Source organism: Poeciliopsis prolifica, unplaced genomic scaffold (assembly GCF_027474105.1).
Source record: "Poeciliopsis prolifica strain line A6 unplaced genomic scaffold, Auburn_PproV2 SCAFFOLD044, whole genome shotgun sequence".
In the NCBI taxonomy this organism is placed as follows: Eukaryota; Metazoa; Chordata; class Actinopteri; order Cyprinodontiformes; family Poeciliidae; genus Poeciliopsis; species Poeciliopsis prolifica.
In genome coordinates this window covers 4,705,801-4,732,319 of record NW_026562419.1, presented here as the reverse complement: position 1 = coordinate 4,732,319, position 26,519 = coordinate 4,705,801, and the positions used below count along the sequence as shown (strand labels likewise).

General features: G+C 42.6%; 1 protein-coding gene across 1 annotated transcript in view; it reads left to right on the top strand.

Annotated features, from left to right (window-relative positions):
• The first annotated feature begins 218 nt into the window (after positions 1 to 218).
• Positions 219 to 26,519, top strand: part of LOC129376438 (CST complex subunit CTC1-like) — an 81,184-nt gene continuing 54,883 nt past the window's right edge. Inside the window, 6 exon segments of the mRNA XM_055056073.1 lie at positions 219 to 414; positions 15,482 to 15,623; positions 15,948 to 16,047; positions 16,170 to 16,392; positions 19,751 to 19,998; positions 24,920 to 25,049. Coding sequence (XP_054912048.1) covers positions 364 to 414; positions 15,482 to 15,623; positions 15,948 to 16,047; positions 16,170 to 16,392; positions 19,751 to 19,998; positions 24,920 to 25,049 — 894 coding nt within the window. The 5' untranslated portion in view covers positions 219 to 363.

Below are 26,519 nucleotides of genomic sequence, written 5' to 3'. Positions count from 1 at the left end.
AGAATTGCACAGGGGAACAACTTGAATTTCGCACAAGACCACTTCCCCTCTAAAATGGATGAAGCTGCCGTTAAAACCTAAAGAAGAAGAAGAAGAAGAAGACCAGTTCCCCTCCATTCCAGCAGGGGGCGGAAACAGAACCTGCAGCTGGTCCGCCAGCCGCCATGACAGGCAGGAAGAAGGAGAAGAAGAAGATTTTCAGCTCAGAGAAACAAGAAGAAAGTTTTAGCGCCACTTTCAGAACAGAACCAGAGTTCTGCAGAGGTTTGGACTCTTCGGCCCGGTTCTGTTCGGGCTAAGGGGAAGCAGACTGTACACACACAGCTCCTCTAGCCCAGTTCGGTTCGGTCCTGGAGGCTGAGGATGGGCTCCCTGCAGCGGTTCCTGGACCGGTTCGGACCCAGCAGTGAAGCGGTCAGTACCAACGGAGCAGGGTTGGGGTGTTTTAGATCAACTGGTGGCTAATGCAAAGCACGGCTGATGTTTCTGAATTGTAGGTGGCTGCGCTGATGCCTGTTTAAAATGCTGCCTGTGCGACAAAACCGTTTGTAAAACTTTACTATAAAATAATTTGTCTTAAATATGTTACATGTGAAAATGTGACATTAAACATAAGTTTCTACAGAGCGCTTTGAAAACACTGCATTGGATCAGATTAATGTCCTCTAAAGTCCAGATATGGCAGAATTTATTAATAAAACTATCAATAAACTGATTAACTTTCTAAAAATTTAATATTTATGTTTGAGTAATATGGCATTGAAAACATATAAACTGATTTGATTTAAATAAAGTAATATTGAAGCTCATAACTGTGATCTTTGACTAACCCTTTTCTTTATTTGGCCCTCTAAAAGGCAGAGAGCCAAATAATTATTTATGAGTTTAATACATGCAACCAGTGTTGCTAACAACAACACAACAAAAAACCCAAAAGCATGCAACATATTTTATTGCAAAAGTGGCATCTATTTTATTATCTTTGATTCCATAGATCTGCAACAATAATGTTGAAATTAATTTGTACTGCAAGATCAACAGATAAAAAAAAATAACTTGCATACATAAAAATAAATTAAATTGTGCAAAAACAGACAAAATTAAAAATCAAGAACATAATTAAATAATGTAAATGAACAATCACTTGAAATCACATAAAATGGTTTAAAAATATAGTTGAATAGTTAGTTCTTAAAACTACTATATATAAATGTATGCAACAGTTTGCTAAAGCTGAACTCAAAATGTTTCTGAGACATTTGACAGATTTATGTCACTTTTTACGCAGAACTTCACAAACTTTTTAAAACCCATCTTCCTGGCTTTTCTGGTTGCAAAGTTATTTATGACATCACTGTAAGAAATCTGATTGTTGATACTGATCACTGCTGGTCCACTGAGTCGTTCTTGTGCTTTAGAAGATCTCAAATAGTTCTTTATTAGTTTGAGCTTGGCAAAGCTCCTCTCTGCAGATGGAACAGGGAGAGTCCAGGTTATCTGTAGATGATCCACAGATTTGGGTACAACTCACAGATCTCATTTTGAGAAGTTCATATGGGGTCATCTGTGCTTCAGGGAGGTTTTCCGTCTCCAAAGGGAAGTTTTGTCTTGAAGAATTTTAGACTCGTCCTTCTTCATTTGTGTGTCAGGCTGGCCAAAGTTCAAAAGCTCTTCCAGGGACTGAAAGCGATTCTTCAAAGACTGGAAGGCACCATCGACCACAGCATTAAAAAAGGAAACTAATCTGGGTAAAGAGCTTTTTTGTGGTTCGCAGTGGGGCTGGGCGATGTATCGCGACATTTTCAACTTGTGATAGTTAAAATGGCTGTATCGCAACCAATGTGTATAACTTGTTTAAATAATAAACTTTCACTGTCAAATTTATTGGTAGTATGTTTTATCCGACACCCTGTGAATGCATCACCAGACCCTCCCAAGCTGAGCATTTTCTACCAATCAGGCTGCGCAGAGAAAACAAACATGGTGACAGGAGAGTTTAATCTGTGAATGAGACGAAAACTGACGAGGAATCAGATGAACTGGTTTGGTTCCGGAGAGAAACAGATGGATGAATAATCTGGCAGTGTTTTGGATTTTATATGGAGGATGTCCAACAAAATGAGGTCATTTGCGAAACATGTTATCAAACTATTAAAGGTTGATCCACAGATTTATTCTCCCTAATCAGATTGTTGTTTACTTGCCGTTCAGCCGGTAGAACCAGAAACCTGGAGTTGGAGGGAGGATTCATTAGTGATATGCAATGGAAAAATAACTCAAAATAACTCATTCTCTTTTTTTTTTCTCTGTTGGCTTTACAATACAGACAGACTTGTTGCCATAGCAACTGACAACAACCCAACTTTATGTATCAGGATTCAGAAACACTCAAACATTTCCCACATAGAGCAGAACCTTCAGTCACAGTTTTGGGTTTTTAGGCCCGCTGCTATTAGTCATGCTAACACAGTCGTGTTTGATTACCGTATTTTCGTGACTATAAGGTGCACATGAAAGTCTTAGATTTTCTTCAAAATGTGTGGTGCGCCCTATAGTCCAGTGTGCCCTGTGTGTGGTAGTAGAGAACACCATGAGAACGCTAAAGGGGGAAGTGTGGGTGTTGATTATATATAAAAGAACAGGTATGTGCGTTATGCAGAACATCGTTGTTTTAACAACCCTGAAAATGGCAAAGAGACGCTTATAAAGCACAGTTTAAACTGAAGGCCATCAGCTACGTGAAGCAACATGGAAATCGAGCAGCTGCGAGTAAATTGAAGATTAATAAATCGATGGTTCGCAAGTGGAGGAAGCCTGGAAAATGAGCTTCGACAGGTCAAGAAGACGCAGTTTCCCGGACATAAGGCAAGGTTGGAGGAAAGACTCGAGCAGTGGATCATCGAGCAAAGAACGAATGGGAGAAGCGTTTTGACGGTCACCATTTGACTAAATGGCATTTTTCCCTCCAGACCAGGACTACGGTGGCGCAGCAACTTCCAGCGGATTATAATGAAGGGTTAGGGTTAGGGTCGCCGACAAACACATCCAGCCACATCACTAACATGGACGAGGTGCTGCTCACTTTCCACATCCCGGTGAGTCACACTGTGGAGAAGAAGGGGACCAGCACGGGCGTGGATTGTATATAAAACCTGTGGCCTATAATCAGGTGCGCTTCATGTATATGTTACATACAGTAATGGCACATATAATTGAGACTGCACCTCTTAGTATGGTGCGCCTTATGGTCATAAAAATACAGTAGCTAGTTTAAACACCTGCTTTGCTGATAATCTGTCCAAAACACAACTTATTCCACATCACATCTATTTGTTAAGTTTGTCAAAGTCAACCATAACTGACCTACTTCCATCTGCCTCCATATTTTAATCGTAGTTTTGCGTTTGTGACGTTCTGCTGCAAGGGATCTATAGATCTATATTCTTGGAGCTCATTCAAGAATATTGTTGTTGCACACTCGAACACAAAATTATGTTGAGACATACAATTTTTTTACTTTCCTTTTTCAACAATACAGAAACTTAGAAACTTTGCAACTTAGGACCCAGGCTGCCCTCAGCGCCTGATCAAAACTGAATCACACTTCAATGGGGGGGGGGCAACTGGTTCCCCACATTGTGATACAAGTCCTGCTCAGCATTATTGGCACTGTTAAGAATTAAAAAGAGGAATAACTTGATTTAGCTCTTAATTAATTCTTTGTCCCGAATTCTTGTGTCTGTATACGTGTGCAGAGAAAAGAGCAATCATACGACGTCAGACTTCAGATATCCAGAGTTTTATCCAGAGAAATTCAATGCAAGAAGAACTTTACAATAAGCATCTCACCTAGATCATCAAAAGTCCAAGACATTACAAAACAGAGACAAAGAACTGAGTAAAAGACAAAAAATGCATCTTCCGGGAACTCTCACTCAGCCACAAAGATTCAAACTTCTGCTGTGAAACAAACCATTTTATAAGAATGTGTATTCTCCTCATTTAAATATATGCATTAGGAGGTGTGTTTTTTTCCTTTGTGTGGGCTGTCTTAAATGTTAATTTTATTACCTCTGAGACCCAAACACCAGCTCTTCTTGTACCAGCCTTCTTAGACGATCTGATTTACAGTGTGCAGCTGGAACGTTATCTCTGCCTCAAATGATTCAACAAGTAACCAGTTGGTGTTTTTAATCAAGCTTGCACAAAATGTAATGCTAAATAATGACTATAAGTTTGGATCTAATAAGTAACTAATTCGAAACATGCTTAAAGAAATATAGTTAATTCTAATATAGATAAAATTATTTATAAAAAGTTTAAGATCCTAGTGAACTTTTGAACCATGCTAAGGAATTTGTTAATTGCCTGGCAGACAGACTCTCTGTCTAAAGAGATTTAAGGAGTCTGGGCCTGTTTTCTGTCTACTCCTCTTTTTAAGAATTTATCTGCGTTCAGAGAGTCAGCAGTTGTTTTAGTTTGGATCTTTATCTAAATTTATGTGAACGTAGAGTGTACTTTAACTTTCTATGTTATATTTCATATGTATCAAAACTATTCTGTGCAGTATTCTGCTAATTTAAAATATTATTTCAACAGCACCCAGGAAGTTTAAGTATATATAATGGAATATTTCCTGAACGAAATTAATCAAGTGAAACAATTTACTGCTGATAGCTTTTGCTTGATGCAAAACACCAAATGATAAAAAACATTTAAAAAGATAAACATTATGAGGGAAACAAATAAAAACAATTTTTACCATGTCAATAGTATTGGGATCCTTTGCTGCAAATCAGTATGAAAACCCAATTCAGCTCACCTGTTGCAAATCACAATAGAGATCACTGTAATGAACTACCTCCACACATGTGACATGAATTAACCAATGAATGATCATGTTGTTGCTTTAAAAAGCCATCTGTTAGTCTATCGTCACATGACAATGGTAAAGACAAAAGGAGCTGTCTGAGGACACCAGAAATGCTATTATTTGTAAGCACAAGGCCTCCAAAGCGTATAAAGCCATCTCCAAAGACCTTGGTGTCCCTGTTTCAATGGTGAGTAATGTTGTTAAGAACTTTTCCAGGCATGGAACGTCAAGAACCTCCCTGGACGTGGGGGGAAGAAAAAAATTGATGACAGATGTCTTCGATGGTTGGTGCGAATGGTGGAAAAAACACCACGTCAAACATCTAAAGACCAACCTGGAGCAATCTGGTGTGATTGTTTGAACAAGTACTATACGCCAGACACTAAACAAAGTGGGGCTTTATGGCCGGAGGCCAAGAAAGAACCTCATTGCTAAAGAAAAGACATAAAAAAGGACGCTTGATCTTCGCAAAAGAGAACCTGGACAAACCTCAAGCTTTCTTGGACAACGTTTTATGGACAGATGAAACAAAAGTGGAGCCTTCAGTAATTCACACAAACCGTATGTTTACAGATGGTGCAAAGAAGCCTTTAAAGAAAAGAACACCATACCAACAGTCAAGCATGGTGGAGGATCCATAATGCCGTGGGGCTGCTTTGCGGCATCTGGTACTGGAGGCCCTGACCGCATCACAGGCATCATAAAATCAGAAGATTATCAAGTAATTCTGGAGCGAAATGTCTTGCCAGGTGTAAGAAAACTTAGTTTGAGGCGAAGATCCTGGGTCCTCCAGCAAGATAACGACCCAAAGCACACCTCCAAAAGCACAAAGGGAAAAAATGGACTGTTTTAAAATGGCCAGCTATGAGTCCTGATCTCAATCCAATTGAAAATCTTTGGACGGAGCTGAAATTATTGGAGAATTGTGAGGCGAAAAAACTCTCAAATATATAGATAAACATAACAAACCACAGAGACGAGTTCTTACTGCCAGCCACGACGGGTCGGGAGATTTTATTCACACTCTACCACGGCTACATCATACAAAACATAGTTTCTCAAATCTCAAAGTCTGAAAATCAAAAGTCCCCAAAATCTCTCCGTTCTTTGTCTACAGACATTCTTATAGCTTCCAATGACGTCGGTTTGCGTTGTTGAAATAGAATTTTAAAGTAGCACAATAGTACACAAGTTAATGTTTACGATAAACTTAGATACAAATCCAAACTAAGACAACTGGTGACTCTCTGAACTTACATAAATTTCTAATCAGAAAGCAGTCTTATACTCCCTAAGGAACATTTCAGACAGGGAGTGTATTGGCTATCAGGGCAATAAATTCTTTACTCAGGGTTGAATAGTTCAGGCAAACATTAAAAACTATAGAAGTCCGTTACAACATATAATCAAACATATTGGTATATTTCTTTAAGCATTAAAAAGCATGTTTTTAATTAGTTAGTTTTAGATCCAACTTATAGTTAGTATTAAGCAATACATTTTGTGCGAGTTTGTTTAAAAAACCAACTGGTTTCTTGTTGAAGCATTTTGAGGCAGAGATAACGTTCCAGACCCACGCTATAAATCAGGTCGGAGCCTGGTACGAGAAGAGCTGGGTGTTGGGTCTCAGAGGTAATAAAATTAACATTAAGACAGCCCACACAAAGGAAAACACACCTCCTAATGCATATATTTAAATGAGGAGAATACACATTCGTATAAAATGGTTTGTTTTACAGCAGAAGTCCGAATCTCTTTGTGCTGAGTGAGAGTTTCCCAAAGGATGCATCTTTTGTTTGTGTTTCTGTTTCCCTCCTTTTTACTCAGTTAATTGTTTCTGTTTTGTCATGTCTTGGACTTTTGATGATCTAGGTGAGATGCTCATTGTAACATTCTTCTTGCATTGAATTTCTCTGGATAAAAACTCTGGATATCTAAAGTCTGACGTCGTATGATTGCTCTTCTCACTGCACATTTATACAGACACAAGAATCTAGGACAAGAGGAATGAAGTAACGAGCTAAATCAAGTTATTCCTCTTTTTAATTCTTAACAGCGTCAAGATTCTGGCTGCCTATTGACTGAGTGTATGTTGGAGTTTCCACGAATTCTTACTGACCTCTCATCTGAACATCTGCTCCATCTCAGAACTGCAAAACAAGTCAATTAATAATAATTGTTGTTCTTATCTATCTAAACAGCGTACTTTCCAACCCGAGTTTTGTTCCAACATTTTGTACTTTCCAGATAAATTCAGGTCAGATCGACCTTTCTGGCGCCAGAAATCTTTTCCCTTAAAAACAACGCTTTAAAGTATTTCTGCTCCGACAAAATCTGCCATTGGAGAAAGGAACCCTGCAAATGTACAAGAGCTTGAGCATACTGCAAAAGAAGTGTGGGAGAAAATCCCACTAGAAGTGCAAGAAGCTTATAGATCAGGGATGGGCACTCCTGGTCCTCGAGGGTCTCCTGCAACTTTTAGATGTATCTCTACTTCAACACACCTGAGTCAAATAATGAGGTCATTAGAAGGACTCTGCAGAACTTGACTGCATTTCGGAGGTGATTCAGTTATTGGATTCAGGTGTGATGGACCAGGGAGACGTCCAGGAGTTGCAGGACAGCGGCCCTCGAGGACCAGGAGTGCCCACCCTGTTATAGATGAATATAAGAAACGTTTGGAGGCTGTCATTGCTGCCAAACGCTGTGCAACTAAATATTAAGGAGCGGTGTCAATATTGGTGCACATGCTGGTTTTCTGTTTTGTCCTTTGGAATTAAAATATTTATGTTGAAATGATAATTGTCTTTGTTAAATTACTTTGGACCACAAATTGAAAGATTCTGCTGATATAGGTTTTGAACATTTCCATTTATTTCTGAAGATATTCACTCAGCTATGCAAAACATGAAGGGGTGCCAATAATGGTGAGCAAGACTGTATACTGTGTATTGTGATAAAGCAAAAATATATCAAGATTTCATGTTCTCCAGCCCTAGTTCACAGCCTCTTCTGTTTCAGTCCTGCTTCAACATAAATTTCTTCACATACCTTTTTTGTTGAGTTCTTTGCATCTTTAAAACCAGTTGCTTCCTAACTGATTACATTTTCTTGCTTTTCTTGATTGGAGCCACTGCAACATCAAGCTGCATGTTAGCTGACTGAAGTAGTTTGTTGGTGGTGTTAATGTCATACCAAACCACACAGAAAATCTGAATGACCCGATTTCTTAGTGAGTGGGTCTCAACTTTTATCAAGGGATCAGAAGTTTATTTTCTGACTTCCAGTCAAGCTTCTTTCACCTTGTCTGATTGGTAAAATAATGGTTCAGTGCTTTTAACTCTGATTTCCCATCATGTTTCACTCCAAGACTTGAGTGATGTTCAAGTGCCTCTTAAGGATAGCCCACCTTTGAGGGGAACTTGAGAAGAGCTTGTACAACATTTTCACATTTCCAAAAGGCAATTTTCATCCAAGAACACCTAAGTGGCATCTGAAACCACCAGCTTTAAACGATGGGCACATAAAATGCATGTGGATTTATTTTTGAAAGCCTTGTCTGAACTCCTTTATTTGCGCCTTTCATGTTTGAACTGTTGTCATAGGATTGTCCCCTACAGTCTTCAAAGAGGATATTGAACTCTTCAAGCTTGTGAAAATTAGTGCAGATAAGCCTTGACCAGTTGATGTAGGAGCTAAAAGAAACCCCAAGAAGTCTTCCTTCATCTCTGGTGTCTACTAAGTTTTGCAGTGCGCACAACAACAGACATATGTTCTCACATCTGGGGTGCAATCTAGGATTATTGCATTGTATTTCATCCATCCATCCATTTTCTTCCTCTTATCTGAGCCCGGGTCGCTGGGGTAGCAATTTCAGATGGGAGCCCCAGACTTCCCTCTCCCAGCCACTTCTTCCAGCTCTTCTGGGGGAACCCCAAACCGTTCCCAGGCCAGCCGGGAGACATAGTCCCTCCAGTGTGTCCTGGGTCTTCCCCGGGGCCTCCTCCCGGTGGGACGTGCCCGGAACACCTCACCAGGGAGGCGTCCAGGAGGCATCCTGACCAGATGCCCAAGCCTCAGCTGGCTCTTCTCAATGTGGAGGAGCAGTGGCTCTACTCTGAGTCCCTCCTGAATGACTGAGCTTCTCACCCTATTTCTAAGGGAGGGAGAGCCCAGCCACTCTACGGAGGAAACATTTCGGCCGCTTATATCTGAGATCTCGTTCTTTCGGTCATGACTCAAATCTCATGACAATAGATGAAGGTAGGAACGTAGATCGACCGGTAAATCGAGAGCTTCGCTTTTTGACTCAGCTCTCTTCACCACGACGGACCGGTACAGCACCGCTTCACGGCGGACGCTGCACCAATCCGCCTGTCAATCTCCCGCTACCTTCTTCCCTCATTTGTGAACAAGATCCCAAGATACTTGAACTCCTCCTCTTGGGGCAGGACACCCTCCCCAAATCGGAGAAGGCACTCTACCCTATTCCAGCTCAAGACCATGGTCTCAGACTTGGAGGCCCTGATCCTCATCCCGGCCGCTTCACACTCGGCTGTGAACCGCTCCAGTGAGAGCTGCAGATCATGTCCTGATGAAGCCAACAGGACCACATCATCCGCAAAAAGCAGAGATGCAATCCTAAGGCCACCAAAACGGATCCCCTCAACACCCTGGCTGGTCTAGAAATTCTGTCCATAAAAGTAATGAACAGAATCAGTATTCATTACTGATTCTGTTCAGTTCAAAATCAGTTCAGTAATGAGTGACTCACTCGTCCGGACTCAACCCGGACGAGTGAGTCCGGGTTGGACTCACTTGTTTCCGGTGAGTCCAACCCTCACCGGAAATGAGCCAACTTATTGCCGGCAATGCGGAGTAGACTCTGACACGGTCTGTTGGTTATTACGCAATAGCCAGCCCCGCCCTAATCCTCACAACACCTTTGGGCTGACTACTGACAAGCTCTCCGTCTAACGGGTCTGGAAAGTTCCTGAAACCTGGGTATTACCCTGTAGAAGGCCTGAAAGGAACAATCTGTCTAAGCTGGTGTTGAGAGAGACTCGTCTAGCTTTAGCTGCCTACAATCCAAGAGTCATGACCCTTTTCAGTTAAGAAGCAATCAGTTGAGTAGCCCTCGCAACTCTTTAACTCCAGTAACCACTCCTGTTACCGGTAGGCCCCTCTCTAAGAATAACGAGCACTTGTTTCCGACTAGAATATTTTTAGTGACTTTGTAAGTCCCAGGGTCATTATTTTATATGTCAACTAAAGGAAAGTCCGAAGCCACCACTTTTCTAGAACCATGTACATAGATTTTACATTAAATAGAAGAACCAACACTAATAAGATGACTTAATTAATTCCAATGTTCACAAAGCCCATTAGAATTTTGATATATATTTTTTATTTGAGCAAGCTTTAAGCAAGGGTAAATGGCAAACAGATTAATATTCAATAATTATAAGTTTAAAGATTAAGACTTTTTAATTTTGTATAAAATCAATATAAACATATCCTAACACCTTTCCCTAACAGTGCCATCAATTTACTAAAAAGGCTTTTTGGGTGCAGGCAACTCATACGCAGATGACAGGGGATCTCGGCAGCAGAAGTGTCAATGTCCTTGGGCAGAATCTTGTCTTGGTGCGACGAATCCTCATCCGAACAGGAACAAAGCAGAGTTGGTAGTTATCTTTCAATGGTCCCAAATCTTCTTTCACTTTTTATCTTTGTCCAGTTGTTGGGCATCGGGTCCCGTCTTTTCTCTCAGCAAAGTGTAGATTGTCTTCCCTCTGGTCCGGGGCGAAGCTCCTCGGTGTCCTTGGCCCGCTGTTGCTCCTTCCACTTGCTGAAGACGAAGAACCCCAGCTCTCTGTTCCTTCGGGTATTTATACTTTTCTCTCCCGTTGTTGTGTGCGGGGAGCAGATTATTTGATTTCTCAAGTATGCGATTAACTCACACCAGACTCCATGTTCTTCCATATTTGGTCATCAGCTGCTCCCTTCTGGTCTGGCGTAATTACATTGTAGGTTCCTGGCTATTTTCCCAGAATACAGTCAGGCCAGGCCCCTCCACTCATTGCCAGAATATGTCCAGGCTTGTCTCTGCACCCAACGACTATCACTATACTCTTACTTATTTTTGATTTCGAACTTTTTACTATGCTTATACTGACATATAACTCATCAACATAATCATGGTTAATACATTTCTTCAATCATTACTTCTTAGTATTCATTACTTTTGATTCTGATTCAGCATGATTATACTTTATTGTGTAACTGGTTTATATAATTTTCAACAATCAACTTCAGAATTTACTTACTTCATAATCATCAATATTTCAACACAACACATTTTTCCATAATTAACATTTAATCAACATGCAAGATTACTTCAGTATCTTAGGCCAGTTATGATCTGTTTTCTGCATGAACCCTGGACAGATCCCACCTCCTCATACCAGTTTTCACGACAGGTCATACAGGGACCTGACAGCCTGTATCAAAGGGCCCGGTACCCCATACTCCCAGAGAACCTCCCACAGGGCACCCCAAGGGACACGGTCTAACGCCTTCTCCAAGTCCACAAAACACATGTAGACTGGTTGGGCGAACTCCAGAACCCTCCAGGACCTGCTGAGGGGATAGAACCAGAACCAGAACCATACTGCTCTTCCTGAATCTGAGGTTTGACTCTCCGACGGACCCTCCTCTCCAGGACCCCCAAAAAGATTGTGCCAGGGAGGCTTAAGAGTGTTGCGCCCCTATAATTGGAGCACACCCGCCGGTCCCCCTTTTTAAACAGGGGGTCCACCACCCCAGTCCTCCAATCCAGGGGAACTGCCCCTGATGTCTATGCGATATTGCATCAACCAAAACAACCCTACAACATCCAGAGCTTTAAGAAACTCCAGGCGAATCTCATCCACCCCCGGGGCCCTGCCACCGAGGAGCTTTTTAACCACTTTGGCGACCTCGTCCCCAGAGATTGGAGAGCCCGACCCAGAGTCTACAGGCTCAACTTCCTCAATGGAAGCCATTTCGTTGGGATTGAGGAGGTCTTTGAAGTATTCTGCCCACAATGTCCCAGCAGCACACCATCCCCACTATAAACAGTGTTGGTGCTGCACTGTTTCCCCCTCCTGAGATGCTGGACAGTGGACCAGAATCGCTTTGAAGCCATGCGGAAGTCTTTCTCCAGGGCCTCTCCGAACTTGTCCCAAACCCGAGTTTTTGCCTCAGCAACCACCAAAGCCGCACGCCGCTTCGCAGGCCGGTACCCATCAGCTGCTTCTGGAGTCCCACAGTCCAAAATGGCCCAATACGACTCCTTCTTCAGCCTGACAGTATCCCTCAATGAAGGTGTCCACCAACGGGTTTGAGGATTGCCGCCGCAAGAGGCACCGACAACCTTGCGACCACAGGTCCAATAAGACCCCACTCAGACTGAATGTCCTCCGCCTCCCTCTGAACGTGTTCAGTTTTGCCAGACATGGGAGTTAAAGCTCCCTCTCACAAGGGACTCCGCTAGACGTTCCCAGCAGACCCTCACAACATGTTTGGGCCTGCAAGGACTGATCGGAGTCCTCCCCCACCACTGGAGCCAATCACCACCATAGTATTTTGAATCCATTATTTCTGACACCATTGTCTCCTGTTTTTTTTTTATCACTTACACAGGTTATCAACTCTTTTTGTATGGTTTTCCCAAGTATGTGACATGCTGTGCTCTTTTAGCACAGGATCAAATTTAGCCATGTGCTCCACGTCTTTTAGAAAGTTACAGTTGTTGGCCTGACGTAATGTATCAACCGATCCCCTCAGCGCCAGGTTTCTTTCGGCCAGTGACTGGATGATGCTAATTAAGCGTGTGAGCCCGTCTCTCCAGCGATTCCTTTCTGCCTCCAGAAGGTTCATTTCAGCCTCAATTGTTTTGAGCAAATTCCTTCCATTTTATTGTTATGACCAGTGATTGCATAGTTACTTTGAAAAGTAACTAATCGGATTATTGATTACTCCTTGAAAAAGTAAATTAGATTACTGACTACTTAATTTGGACAGTAACTACCGTATTTTCCTGACTATATGTCGCAATTTTTTCCCATAGTTTGGCCAGGGGTGCAACTTATACTCCGGAGTGACTTATGTGTGAAATTATTAGCACATTATTATATCACATGTTATTTTCACTCCAAACTGCAAGAGGGCGCTCTAGGCATGTGTTGATAAGTTCCGGAGTTAGTGGAGTTGTTTACAAGCCACACTGAAGATGAAGATTTAGTGATTTGGAGTGTAGTGTAACATTATCATACCGTACATTTATTCAGCCTGGTGTTGCCTCTATTCTATTTTTATTTTGAATTGCCTTTCAAGATGACATGTCTGTTCTTCGTGTTGGATTTTATCAAATAAATTTCCCCCAAAAATGCGACTTATACTCTGGAGCGTCTTATAGACCGGAAAATGCATTAAGTTACATTAAAAGTAACTTTTAAAGGCGGAGGACTTTAAAGGTCCTCCGCCTTAATAATTTGATTACTGGATTTAACTATAATCTGATTACTGGATTTAAAATAGCAACGCGTTAGATTACTGCAGTGCTTCTCAATTATTTTCCGTTACGCCCCCCCTAGCAAGAAGAAAACTATTCGCGCCCCCCATTCCCCACCGTGACTATCCATCTCTGCATAAAAATTTTTTCGCTGAAAAAACTCTAGCGGCTTATCGGCGTGATTGGGATGTAACGTGTTTAAGTGACGCACTAATTTATTTGGCTTCATGCTGTCCGCTGCGAGCATTTTTAGACACAGCAAACACAGCGGTCTTTCCTCTTCTCCAACTGTAGTCACAGTGAAGCCAAGGGCTAAATACGCTTCGTCGTATTTCCTCTTCTTAGCTTTCGGTTGACTTTCTGTTGTCTCATTATCTTTGTCTCTCTCCGCTTTTCTTTTCATCCCTGTGAAAAACTTTTTCATGTTGGGGGTTGTTGAATAACGGAGGCCATAGACAGAACGCAGTCGGAGCTTTTTGTTGACGTAACACTGCTAACCAAGGCAAACCTGTTGTCTTGTAAGTCGTAAAATGTTGCACTGTCGCAAACGTGACAGAAGTAACAATGAGAGCGCCACTGCCGCCTACTGTGCGCAATTACACTTTATACTAGTTCGGCCAAAAAAAGCCTGTTCCCCAGGATCACACGCTCCCCCAGGTATCGCACCGCGCCCCCCAAGGGGGGCCCGCCCCACTATTTGAGAAGCACTGGATTACTGGTTACTGAAGAAAGTGGTCCAATGTCAGTAAACACTAAAAGGACAACACTGGTTACGACAGTGATCTTTACTGTTTTCATGCTCTTTCATCATGAAACGATGTTGACCAAATCCCACTGTCCTTCGGTTGACAGTTTTGATGAGTTTCAGTAGCCTCTCCTCGGGCTGCCACCTTATCTTGGTGGAGGGGTTTGAGGGACCCAATGATCCTAGGAGCTCTGCTGTCAGGGGCTTCATACCCCTGGTAGGGTCACTCAAGGAGGACAGGTCTTTGGTGAGGGACCAGACAAAGCCCAGCCTGAAGACCCCAATGATGGAAGGAATCGTTGGACCTCATGTACCCTCGCCGGAAAGCTCTTCAACATTTATGTGTCTTTCAGGAATTAATCTGTGAAATCTGTTTATGGCATCTTGAGATCTAGTTCCATCTTCCTTTGATGAGTTTCAGCCTCTGAAGCAAATCAGGACAAGTGATTAATTTACATGTTTGGTGATTTTGCAGATTAATGTAAAAAAAAGGGGGGATAATAAAAGTCTTTCTAATTAGTTATTCCTGAGATCTCAATGGGTGTCTTACTGCATTGGAGAGCATTTTTGAAAAAATATGTAGTTTTTTAAAGCTTTTTTAAGCTTGTTTACTTCCTGGTTCGGAAAAGAGTTCCTAAAAACCCACGCTCACACAAACACCTGCTAGCTGCCGCCACCAGTTCATCTATAACACCGGTTCTGTCAGTGACCAGGTGAAGGTTCTGGATTTGGTTAAACTGAGAGGAGGTCAAATAGAACCAGAACCGGTTCTGATAAGATGGTAATATGTTTATAACAATAATTCTGCTGTGGAAGACCGGTTCAGATCAGAACCAACTGGACCAACTGGTTCCTCAGACTGACAACAGGTTGGTTCTGTTCGGGTCCAAAGTTCTGCCTGTGTTCCATTAGTCAGAACCTCATCTGACCGGGTTGCTCACCAGAACTGGTCCAAAGGGACAGAACCGGACCAGAATCTTTCTACTTGGTTCTGAAGGTAAACCATCAGAGTTTGGGACTGAAATAAACAGAACCAGAACCACTGACCTCCATCTGGGTCACTAACTGGACCAGAACATGATGATTCTGTCCAGCTAAGGTTCTGGTACCAATAACAGAAAAAACCTGGTTCTGCTCAGTCCAGTCAGCAGCAGAACCAGATGGCTGGTCCACAGAACCAGTCTGGACCTGCCTCTACCTATCGGATCAGAACCAGCTGGTCTTCACCACCCGATCACCGGAACAGAACCAGTCTGGACCTGGTTGGTTCTCTTTCTCAGTGGTTCTGGTTCTGTTGTCTCTGCAGGAGTTCATTTGGCTGCAGAACCTTTTCACCTCAATCCACCAACACCTGAGAACAACTGGAGGCCCCGCCCACTCTGATGGAGGCCCCGCCCACTCTGATGGAGGCCCCGCCCACTCTGCTGCTGCTAGCCAATCAGCTGCAGGTTAGTGGTTCTGACTCGGTTCCTGATCATCAGGTCCAGGTGTCTCTCCTGTCCTCCATGGTGGAACCAGAACCTGGTTCTGGAGAAACAGTGAAGTTGGATCCAACTTCTTTAAGTCAAAGATGGTGTCAAATGTTTCTGCTGCTTTTGTTTGAACATATTAATGAAAGGTTAAAGGTCATTTGTTTTAAACAGTGGCTGGGGCGGTTGAGCTTTTGACCTTTAACCTTTCATTAATATCTTTATCTGACTAGAATAAAGATAATTTCTCTGCTCCACCTGAAATAGGAGTCTGTTTCCATGGTAATGTGTGTGTTGCTGCAGGTGTGTCATGTGACCAAGGTGTGTGTGAGCTGAGTGTGTGTGTCGTGGAGAAGATCCAGGAGAGGAGCAGCCTGAGGAGCAGCCGACCCGTCAGCTACAGGTGGGTCCAGAACCAGTAGAACCTCCAGTACTATCAGAACCAGAACTATCAGAACCTGATCCACACAGACCTACAGGTGATAGTTAAGCTCCGCCCCCTGACAGGTTTTTCTCTCTCTACAGGCCTCTGTGCGTCTCAGAGCTGCTCACCCAGCAGCACCTGGCCTGCGTCAGCAACCTGTCCTGGAGCACCAATCAGCATCTAGCCTGGGTCAGGGAGGCGGAGCTCAGCCTGCCGGGTCAGAGGTCGCTGACCAGGGTCAACCTGCTGCTGATTGGCTGGCTGAGAGCCGGGCGGGGCGGAGAGTGGAGGCTGGAAGATGGCAGCGGCAGCGTCAGATGTGAGGTGAGGAGCAGGGGGCGGGGCTTAGCACAGGTGGGCGTGTCCAGGTGGCAGATTAAAGGCAGAGTCGTACTCAGGTGTTCTGAGCGCGCTCAGTTGGGATTAAATAATCCAGCTGATTGGCTCCATTTCTCCTGACTGAAGACTTCATTTCCCACAATCCTCATGGAGGCTAGCTAGCTGGAGGAGCTAATGGCGCCTCCTTCAGGGCAGCAGCTGTTAGTGCAGGACAGAAAGACACACTGGTTGTCCTGGCAACCAGGACAAGTCTTCATTAGCGAGACAAACACAACCCGTCCACCACGTCCTAGTCAAAGCCCAGGTTACTAAAATACTCTGTCTCTGGTTCCTGATCACAGGAACCAACAGGAAACCATAAATTAAAACATCACAATATTAAAACTCTATGAAGCTCTGGGAACAATTGTTAGAGGCTATTATTATTTACAAGAGTTAAATTATTAAAATGGTTTTTTCTCATCGTCTTGAGTCTCTCTGGTTCACCTCATCAGCTCCGTGTCACACGCTAACAGATGTTAACAGGTGCTAACAGGTGCATGCTAACGTTTCCTCTGAGCCGGTTACCGAGCAACACCGAGTCTACCGCCATGACAACCGGACTCAGAGGCATCGGTTGTTAGAGCCACAGGAGCCACTGAGATGGACGGGCCAAAAGTGCAGCATTAGCCAAGACCTTTTGGGCATTATCGAATGCCTGTAGCCTCTCGGGGTCCACTATCTGCTGGTCCCTTTGTGCCTCTAAGTGTTTTATGCATGAGGTGAGCTGCCTGTGGGATGAAACGGTTCTAAAAGTTTACCATCCCCAGAAACTCCTGCAGGGGCTTCACTGAGGAAAGGCAGGGAAAAGTGGAAACTGCTTCAACCTTTGCAGGAAGGGGAACCGCACCTTGAGAAGACACTTTGTGTGCCAGCAACTCAACAGCAGGAAGACCAAACTGGCATTTAGCTGCATTCACCATCAGGCTGAGTTCACTGAGTCTAACAAACAGCTGATGAAGGTGCACCGTGTGTTCTTCTGCAGAGGAACTAGCCACCAATATGTCGTCCAAATAGACGAAGCTAGAAAGTCTGCACTTTCTAGCCCTTTGAGACCGAAGGGCATCCATAAAAACTCATAAAGACCAAAAGGCGTGTTAACAGCGATTTTGGGTACATCCAATTGATGCACTGGAACCTGGTGGTAACCTCGCACCAAGACCACCTTAGAGAAAACGGTTGCTGCAGCCAGGCCAGCAGAAAAGTCCTGAATGTGAGGAATTTACCAGCCGCCCTGCATCTGACAGTTGGTAGAGCAGAAGCAGATTCTCCTTGAGTTGTATTTGTTAACGCCTCAGCAGAACCATCAGACGGCTGGTGGAAACAGAGTCCAACGCAACAACATGGAAGTACTTGGTCTCATCTGTGGTTATCCCATGGAGATCCAACTGGGCTTCCACATGGTGGAACCGTGGTTCTGGATGGTGGAACCATGGTTCTGGATGGTGCTGCCAGAACTCTGGAAGCTCGATAAGAGCAGCAAAACAGAAGCGGCAGTTGAAGTAATGGCCGCTTGGCAAGAAACTGGGTCTGAAACCACAGCTGGAGTAGCAGCGGCAGCCTATGGTGAGTTCTGGTTAAAAACACATTCAGGGGGCGCTAGTGCGCAGCTGTAAGATGTAGATGTGTTTGTTTGCGCTCTCCACCACAACTTTAAATAAATTCCTAAATAAACGCACCTAGGAGTTGGCATTGTTGATACTGCAGCCCTGACTAGTCACCGGGCATCATGTCGCCTTCAAAGAAAGCCACAAATTCCAGGAAAAACAAGACTATGGACGAATACATCGGAGGTGCTCATGCTAACGAGGCTAATGTTAGCAGTAGCATTGCCAGCGAACCCAGGACTGTGCGTCGGGCGATAAAACTCAGATGCTGAAAATGTATCCTGAAATTTGTAAGAGTATGTCAGCGTCAATTCTTGAGAAATCAGATGAGCACTTCGACGCCCTTGAAGCTAAGTTCCAATCTGTCCTAGCTGCACAGACTGACTTGCAGAACCGCATGGTTGGCCAAGAATTAGCAATCAGCGCACACGAGGAGCGCCTGGGGGAACCGGAAATGAAATGTGCAGAGCTCACAAAACTCATAACCCAGCAGCAAGATAAGGTTCTGGACTTGGAGAACGAGCCTCCAAGTCCAGAACCTTAGCTTGCTCCCGAAGACTAAACTTCAAAATTGTTGGCATAAAAGAAAACTCAGAAGAAAGGAGACCAACTGAGTTTGTCACTAAGCTCATCCCTGAACTACTGGGCAAACAGAGTTTCCCACATCCACTGAAGGTTGACCGTGCACATCGCTCTCTGTGGAACAAGCCAGCGGCGGGTGAGAAACCGCAAACTCATCCTGTTTTGTTTGCCTGAGCTTCATGGGACGAGTTTTCTTGATATCCGGACATCAACTCTGCATCAGTAAGTGGACAAAGCATCTGATATGATGCAAAATAAAACAATAGAAATAATAAAGTAAAGCCAGCGTCCTGCTCGACTATGAGATGTAAAATGCAGAGATGAAGCCGAGGCGCCAGCAGTGATTGATCCCTGTTCTCAATGCATCGACTATAAGATCTACAAACTGAGGTTTATCTCAGTTCACTGCAGGCTCTGCAGTGAAGACGCCTGCAGTCTGGATGATTTAAAAATGGGAATTAATTTCTACATAAACAAACCCAGGATCCAGTAAACCCTGAATGTAACTTAGTTACTTTCCTAATCAAGTAATCAGTGAAGTAACTAAGTTACCTTTTCAAAGTTACTATGTCTTACTGTTTGTTTGATCCTGAACCCTTTGTAAGCATGCTAGGATGCTAACACCAGCTGTAATGGAGCTGCTGCCTCACTGGGAGGAGCTGCTGGTTCCTCCCAGTCAGACCAGTAGCTGCTCTCCAGGCTGATACTGGGATAAACTCTGTAACAAAAGGTTTTAATGTTATGAAACTTTATTAATAACTTTAATCTTAATCCTGTAGCAGAGGCTGCAGCTGCTGGTTCCTTTAGTAAAACATCATTTTAGATTATTATAATTTTCTCTAACAAATAAACCTGAACAGATTAAATCAGATTATTTTATATGGTGGTGTTCTATCATCTGGATTATCATCTGGTTCTGTTTAATCTCTGAATAATCTCACATTCTGGTCCAGAACCTCTTCATCAGAACCAGCAGAACCTTCAACTGACTTATGGTCAGAGGTTCTGGTTCCTTCAGCTGACCTCTGACCCTGATGGACTCCACTCTGCCTCACTTCTCTGACCTCTAAATGACATCTGTGTTTCTGTTTGACCTCTGACCTTTGTCTCTCCAGCTGACCTCTCCGTCCCCCCAGTGGATGAACCGTCTCGTCTTCCTGCCTCACTGGAACTACATCCCCCATGATGCCTCGGGGCGGGACCAAGACAGAGGACACCTGGAGCTGATTGGCTCTCCTGACCTGCTGGGTCCAAAAGCTGAGCTGGGATTGGCTGCTGGACCGGGAGGGGCGGGGCCTGACGGAGGGGCGGGGCCTGATGGAGCGCTGAGCGTCAGAGAGGCTGCAGGTGTTCTGAGGACCAGGTGGGTCATTAATGGGCTCTTTGCACCTCAGCTTTCGCGTTCAGGAAAAACGGCTCAAATGTTTCTGATCTATTGAAAACGGTAGTTTACTTTACCGGGTATCTGCAGAGCTTTTACAAGCTAACAATTAATAATGTACATCTATCTGAAGCCCCAACAAGTAAGTCGGAGAAAAGTTTTAAGATGTTCGCCTCGTTATACATTCACAGATACTAAGGTGAATTTTACTTTCTTTAAACTTTGTGGCTAACATTAGCTTTAGCTCATTGTGGCTAACGTTAGCTTTAGCTCATTGTGGCTAACGTTAGCTTTAGCTTGTGCTAGCAGGCATTATTCTCGACATTATTCTTGTAAAAATCTGCTATTTAATTATCTAAACATTTCTCAGCGATTTTAACGGACAATGTTTGTGCCTTATTGTCAAGCATATTACGTGTGTTTATTGTTAATGACAATAAACGCTGCAGGGGGCAGATTACAGTTCAGACTTTTTACTTCAGAATCCTGACGAAGCACAACGAGCTCAGAGCTCAACAGTAGAGCAGTTCTGGTATCTGAGTTCTAGTTCAGCTGATGTAACCGGATCCGATCTGCGTTGTGCTGTTTTTAAATGACCAGGCCGTGGTTCACCTTTAAAAGGGTTTATTCTGACAAGAATAACAAATAGGAAATAACCGTGTTACAGGCTGCCCGCTCCAAGCCTTACATAAACAAAAGTACATAATAGAAATTAACTTAATAAATCTATAAATAAACTGGATGTATTTAGATACAAAAAAATAATACACACCTCTCCCACAGGACAACATGACAAAAGGGGAGGGTTTAAGGGAGGCAACATTTTAAAGACAATACCACAGAAGAAGAAACAAAAGGGGAGGAGCTTCCGTTCTTAAAGTAACACAGTTAAAACAATAACAGAGATTTTCAGTCAGGTAGGAACCCATACAAATAACCAAAGAAAAACATTTTGAGTAATTATAACAACATATAAATTTAACCAGGTTACACTGACTGTTCAGGTTCAGAGTAATTACTTTTAGAAAAATATGGCCGTGTTGCTTAAGATTTCTGTTATTTTGTTTTATTTTGCATGCTTGTTGTGAAGGGCTCATTAGGACGGTGTTTATAGCGGTGTTATGCTGATCAGTGTCTCGGCTGTCCAGCTCTGCTCTCTCGTTCCCAAACACTCGCTCTTTCAGGCTGAATATAGAAGCGATTAAATGTAAATAACACAGGACGGCTCTTTTACCTTCGTCTTTAGACTGAAGAAGCTGATCCGGAGTGAAGTGAAGGCTGCAAACTGTGTTGTGCGGCGTTAGCTTTAACTGGTAGCTTTAACTTGTAGCAACGAATATTTACAAGCTGTCTTAATTGAGGATCGCTTGGAAATCCATGAAAACTTAAACAAAGTGCATAGTATTGTTTTATTTATGTCTTAAGTACGACTTTGTCTTAATCAATCAATCAAATTTTATTAGTATAGCACATTTCAGCTACAAGGCATTTCAAAGTGCTTTACATCATAAACATAAGAACACAAAGTCATGCAAGATAGAATAAAATACCACGTGGTTTTTTCTTTTCTTTTTGTCATGGAATTTAAGCGCCTGTTACCGCCGGACTCCGCCGTCTGTTTAACCACGGGTATTCATCGGGCCCCGTTGCCCACAGCAGGAAAAAAAAATAAAAAGAATAAAAAATTACATACATATCCACAAATACAAATCCATACGTTTTACATTTAAAATAAAACTCTAATCAGCTGGTTTTTAGTTGCGATTTAAAGGAAGTCAGGGTTTCTGCTGTTTTACAGTTGTCTGGAAGTTTGTTCCAAAGTTTTGGTGCATAGATGCTGAAAGCTGCTTCTCCTCTCTTGGTTCTGGTTCTGGATGCAGATCAGAACCAGAACCAGAACCTGAGATCTTTGATGTATTGTGGTGCTAAACCGTTCAGTGATTTATAAACTAACAACAGTATTTTAAAATCTATTCTTTGAGCTACAGGGAGCCAGTGGAGGGACTTTAAAACTGCTGTTATGTCTCTATCTTCCTGGTTCTAGTGAGAACAGGATCAGCAGCTTCTGGATCAGCTGGTTCTGGATCAGCTGGTTCTGGATCAGTTGCAGCTGTTTGATTGATTTGTTGGACAGGCCTGTGAAGACGCTGTTGCAATAATCAATGTGACTAAAGATAAACACATGGATGAGTTTCTCTAGATCTGGCTGAGACATTAGTCCTCTAATCCTGGAGATGTTCTTCAGGTGATAGAAGGCCGACTTTGTAACTGTCTTTATGTGGCTCGCAAGGTTCAGGTCAGAGGTCATCACTACTCCCAGTTTCAGGCTGAACGCTAGTTTTTAGTTGTAATAACTGAAGCTGTGGATTGACTCTAGATTTATAGCTCTAGATCAGAATCTCTAGATCTGTAGCTCTAGATCTATAACTCTTTATCTATAGCTCTAGATCTATAACTCTTTATCTATAGCTCTAGATCTATAACACTAGATCTATAGCTCTAGATCTATATGTCTAGATCTATAACTCTAGAGCTATAGATATAGATCTATATGTCTAGATCTGTAGCTCTAGATCTATAGCTCTAGATCGTTCCTCTTTAGGTCCAAAAATAATGACTTCAGTTTTGTTTTTGTTCAGCTGGAGAAAGTTTTGGCATTGCCACACATTTATCTGTTCTAAACATTTATTCAGTGATTGGATGGGGTCAAAGGTCACCTGATGACATCGTAATGTAGAGCTGTGTGTCATCCGCATAGTTATGGTAGCTAATATTTCCTGTTATAACCTGAGCTAGTGGGAGAATATAAATATTGAATAAGACGAGTTCTAGGATTGAACCATAGGGTACCCCACATGTGACCTTTGACCTCCTTGAGGTCAAAGATCACATGTAGTCAAAGAGGAACGATCTAGAGTCAATGCAGAGCTTCAGTTATTACAACTAAAAACTAGCGATCAGCCCGAAACCTGGGAGTAGTGATGGACTCGGACTTGAACCTTACGAGCCACATAAAGACAGTAACAAAGTCAGCCTTCTATCACCTGAAGAACATCTCCAGGATTAGAGGACTAATGTCTCAGCCAGATCTAGAGAAACTCATCCATACATTTGTCTTTAGTTGTATTGATTATTGTAACAGCATCTTCACAGGCCTGTCCAACAAATCAATCCTCCAGCTGCAGCTGATCCAGAAGCTGCTGCTCCTGTTCTCACTAAAACCAGGAAGTTAGAGACATAACATCAGTTTTAAAGTCCCTCCACTGGCTCCCTGTAGCTCAAAGAATAGATTTTAAAATACTGTTGTTAGTTTATAAATCACTGAACGGTTTAGCACCACAATACATCAAAGATCTGCTGTTGTTGTATCAACCTTCCTGACTCTCAGGTTCTGGTTCTGGTTCTGCTCTGCATCCCCAGAACCAGAACCAAGAGAGGAGAAGCAGCTTTCAGCATCTATGCACCAAAACTTTGGAACAAACTTCCAGACAACTGTAAAACAGCAGAAACCCTGACTTCCTTTAAATCTCAAGTAAAAACCAGCTGATTAGAATTGTTTTTGAAATGTAATATGTAACAATGTATTGTCTATTATATGTTGCATAACTTTGTGTTCTTGTGTTTATGATGTGAAGCACTTTGAAATGCCTTGCTGAAATGTGCTATACAAATAAAATTTGATTGATTGATTTGATGAGAAGTTTCCAATTGAAACAAAGAAATCCCTGTTCTTTATGTAAGATTGAAACCAGTCGAGCACCGAACCGGAGAGTCCAACCCAGCTCTCCAGTCCATTCAGTAATATGGCAAAAGCTGCACTGAGGTCCAACAGAACCAGAACCAGAACCAGCACTGTGGTTCTCCCACAGTCCGTATTTATATGGATATCATTGAATACTTTGACTAGGCCAGTCTCCGTGCTGTGGTGAGCACGAAAACCAGACTGGAAAGAGTGAAAGCAGTTGGTCATCATGAGGAAACTATTTAAGTGTTTCAGTCATAGTTACTGAAAGCGGAAAAAAGAGAGGCGCATTTAGGCATGCAGTTGTGACGTCAGCGCGGCAAGTGCAAAGAGCCCATTGGACCAGAACCAGATAAAAATAACAAAATATAAAATAAAAATAAATCCACTAATAAAATTCATAAATAATAATAATTTATTAATGAACTTTATCTTAGGTTTCAGATGGTTGTTGGAAAACGTAATAAACAATTTTTATTAAATTATGTTTACGTCACATTAAATACGAATAAATTCAAAATTAATGATTTATTAATAACCTCAGCTAATTGATCTGATTCCACAAGATCAAAGAGAAAATACTAATTTAAAGCAACATCCACTTTATTGATCTTGATTGATGACTAAAACTCACCAAAGTGACCATCGATATTTAAATTATGATATTTAATTACAGATTTAAATAAATTTCAATGTTTTCAGTGTTTAGAAGAATCAACATTAATTTCTGCATCACCGCTTGTTTATTGATCAACACACCTGATCAGTGATTCACCCTCTGATCCATTTATCCACAGGCTGCCACCTGCTGGAGGTTTCAGGTATTATCTGATCATATTTAAATAATGATTTGATTGTTAATGTCTGATTCACATTGATGATGATGCTGAACAGTTTTATTCCTTCATCCTCTGATTATTGAGTGAAATATCAGGTTATTGGTTATCAGTGATCACATCGATCAATCAGGTTGTTATAGAGCAGATCAATAACTGATCAGAACCCTGAATATTAATATTTCTTCTCCTGGTCCAGCAGCATCAGGTGTTATCACTCTGTCCTCTTCATCATCAGCTTCATCACCTGATGGAGGTTTCTGAATCGGTTCTGCTGGCTCTGGTTCTAACCAGCCTCTCTACCTCTCTCCCCTCTCTGTCTCAGGGTCAAAGGTCAGCAGGTGTCAGTGTGGGGTCAGGTGGGCTCAGTGCACCCCCTGTTGGAGGTTTCAGGAAGCTGCTTCTTCTTCTTCTGTCTGGAGGACCAACAGCAGACTGTTCCGGTTCTGGTGAAGGTAGGCGACCCGACCGGGTGGGCCAGTACTGGGAGCGGGTTCTGGTGGCGATCAGAACCATCAATACCAGTCAGAACCAGTAGATCTACTGATGATGATGATGACTGGCTCCTTCCTCCTCTGAGCCTCCATCACTCTGTGACCTTTAACCTCTCAGGTGTTTACCAGAGTTGATGACATCATCAAGACAGGATGTCAGACCACCTGTTGTTGTATGGTTGTATATATATATATAACATAAAATAAATTCCCTTCTCACCCACCGCGGGTGGTTCTTATCCTCTGAGCTCGGGTCCTCTACCAGAGGCCTGGGAGCTTGAGGGTCCTGCAGTATCTTGGCTGTGCCAAGTGTTGCTGGGCTCCAGCATGTATGACATCCGGAGTTGTCCTTGCTGATTATAAGAAAGGTTTTATTTCCCTTCATACAAAAGTCCGCCTGTCAACATCTAACCCTACCCAGCAGAACGGGGAAAACAGTGTACTGCTGAGCGACAGCGACGCATTCACTGACATCAAGTAAATATGACTACCAAAAATAAATTCACAAGACGGACACAAAACCAAGTTCAGAAGAAATTAATAATCTACAGTAAACAATGAAATAACTTATAAACAAAACAGAATTGGTGGGGTACCTTATCAACTAATAAATTTGGTGTCTCTCACACTCTCCCCACTTTAGAAATGTCATCTCGACATTCAAGTGTACAGGTTACAGTACAGTTTAGCTTCATTCTTTTTTTTTTCACCAAGACCGCCAGTAACCTTGTACATTTACACATTTAGTAGCTACTGTTCCGTCTGTGGAACTTGGTTCTCCAAGTGCAAAATACAGTTAGGGCCAGAAATATTTGGACAGTAACACAATATTTGTGAGTTGGGCTCTGCATGCCACCGCATTGGATTTGAAATGAAACCTCTACAACAGAATTCAAGTGCAGATTGTAACGTTTAATTTAAAGGGTTGAACAAAAATATCTGATAGAAAATGTAGGAATTGTACACATTTGTTTACAAACACTGCACATTTTAGGAGCTCAAAAGTAATTGGACATATAAACATAACCCAAACAAAAAAGTTTTTTCTCAATATTTTGTTGCGAATCCTTTGGAGGCAATCACTGCCTTAAGTCTGGAACCCATGGACATCACCAAACGCTGGGTTTCCTCCTTCTTAATGCTTTGCCAGGCCTTTACAGCCGCAGCCTTCAGGTCTTGCTTGTTAGTGGGTCTTTCCGTCTGAAGTCTGGATTTGAGCAAGTGAAATGCATGCTCAATTGGGTTAAGATCTGGTGATTGACTTGGCCATTGCAGAATATTCCACCTTTTTGCTCTCATGAACTCCTGGGTAGCTTTGGCTGTATGCTTGGGGTCATTATCCATCTGTACTGTGAAGCGCCGTCCGATCAACTTTGCAGCATTTGGCTGAATCTGGGCTGACAGTATATCCCGGTACACTTCAGAATTCAT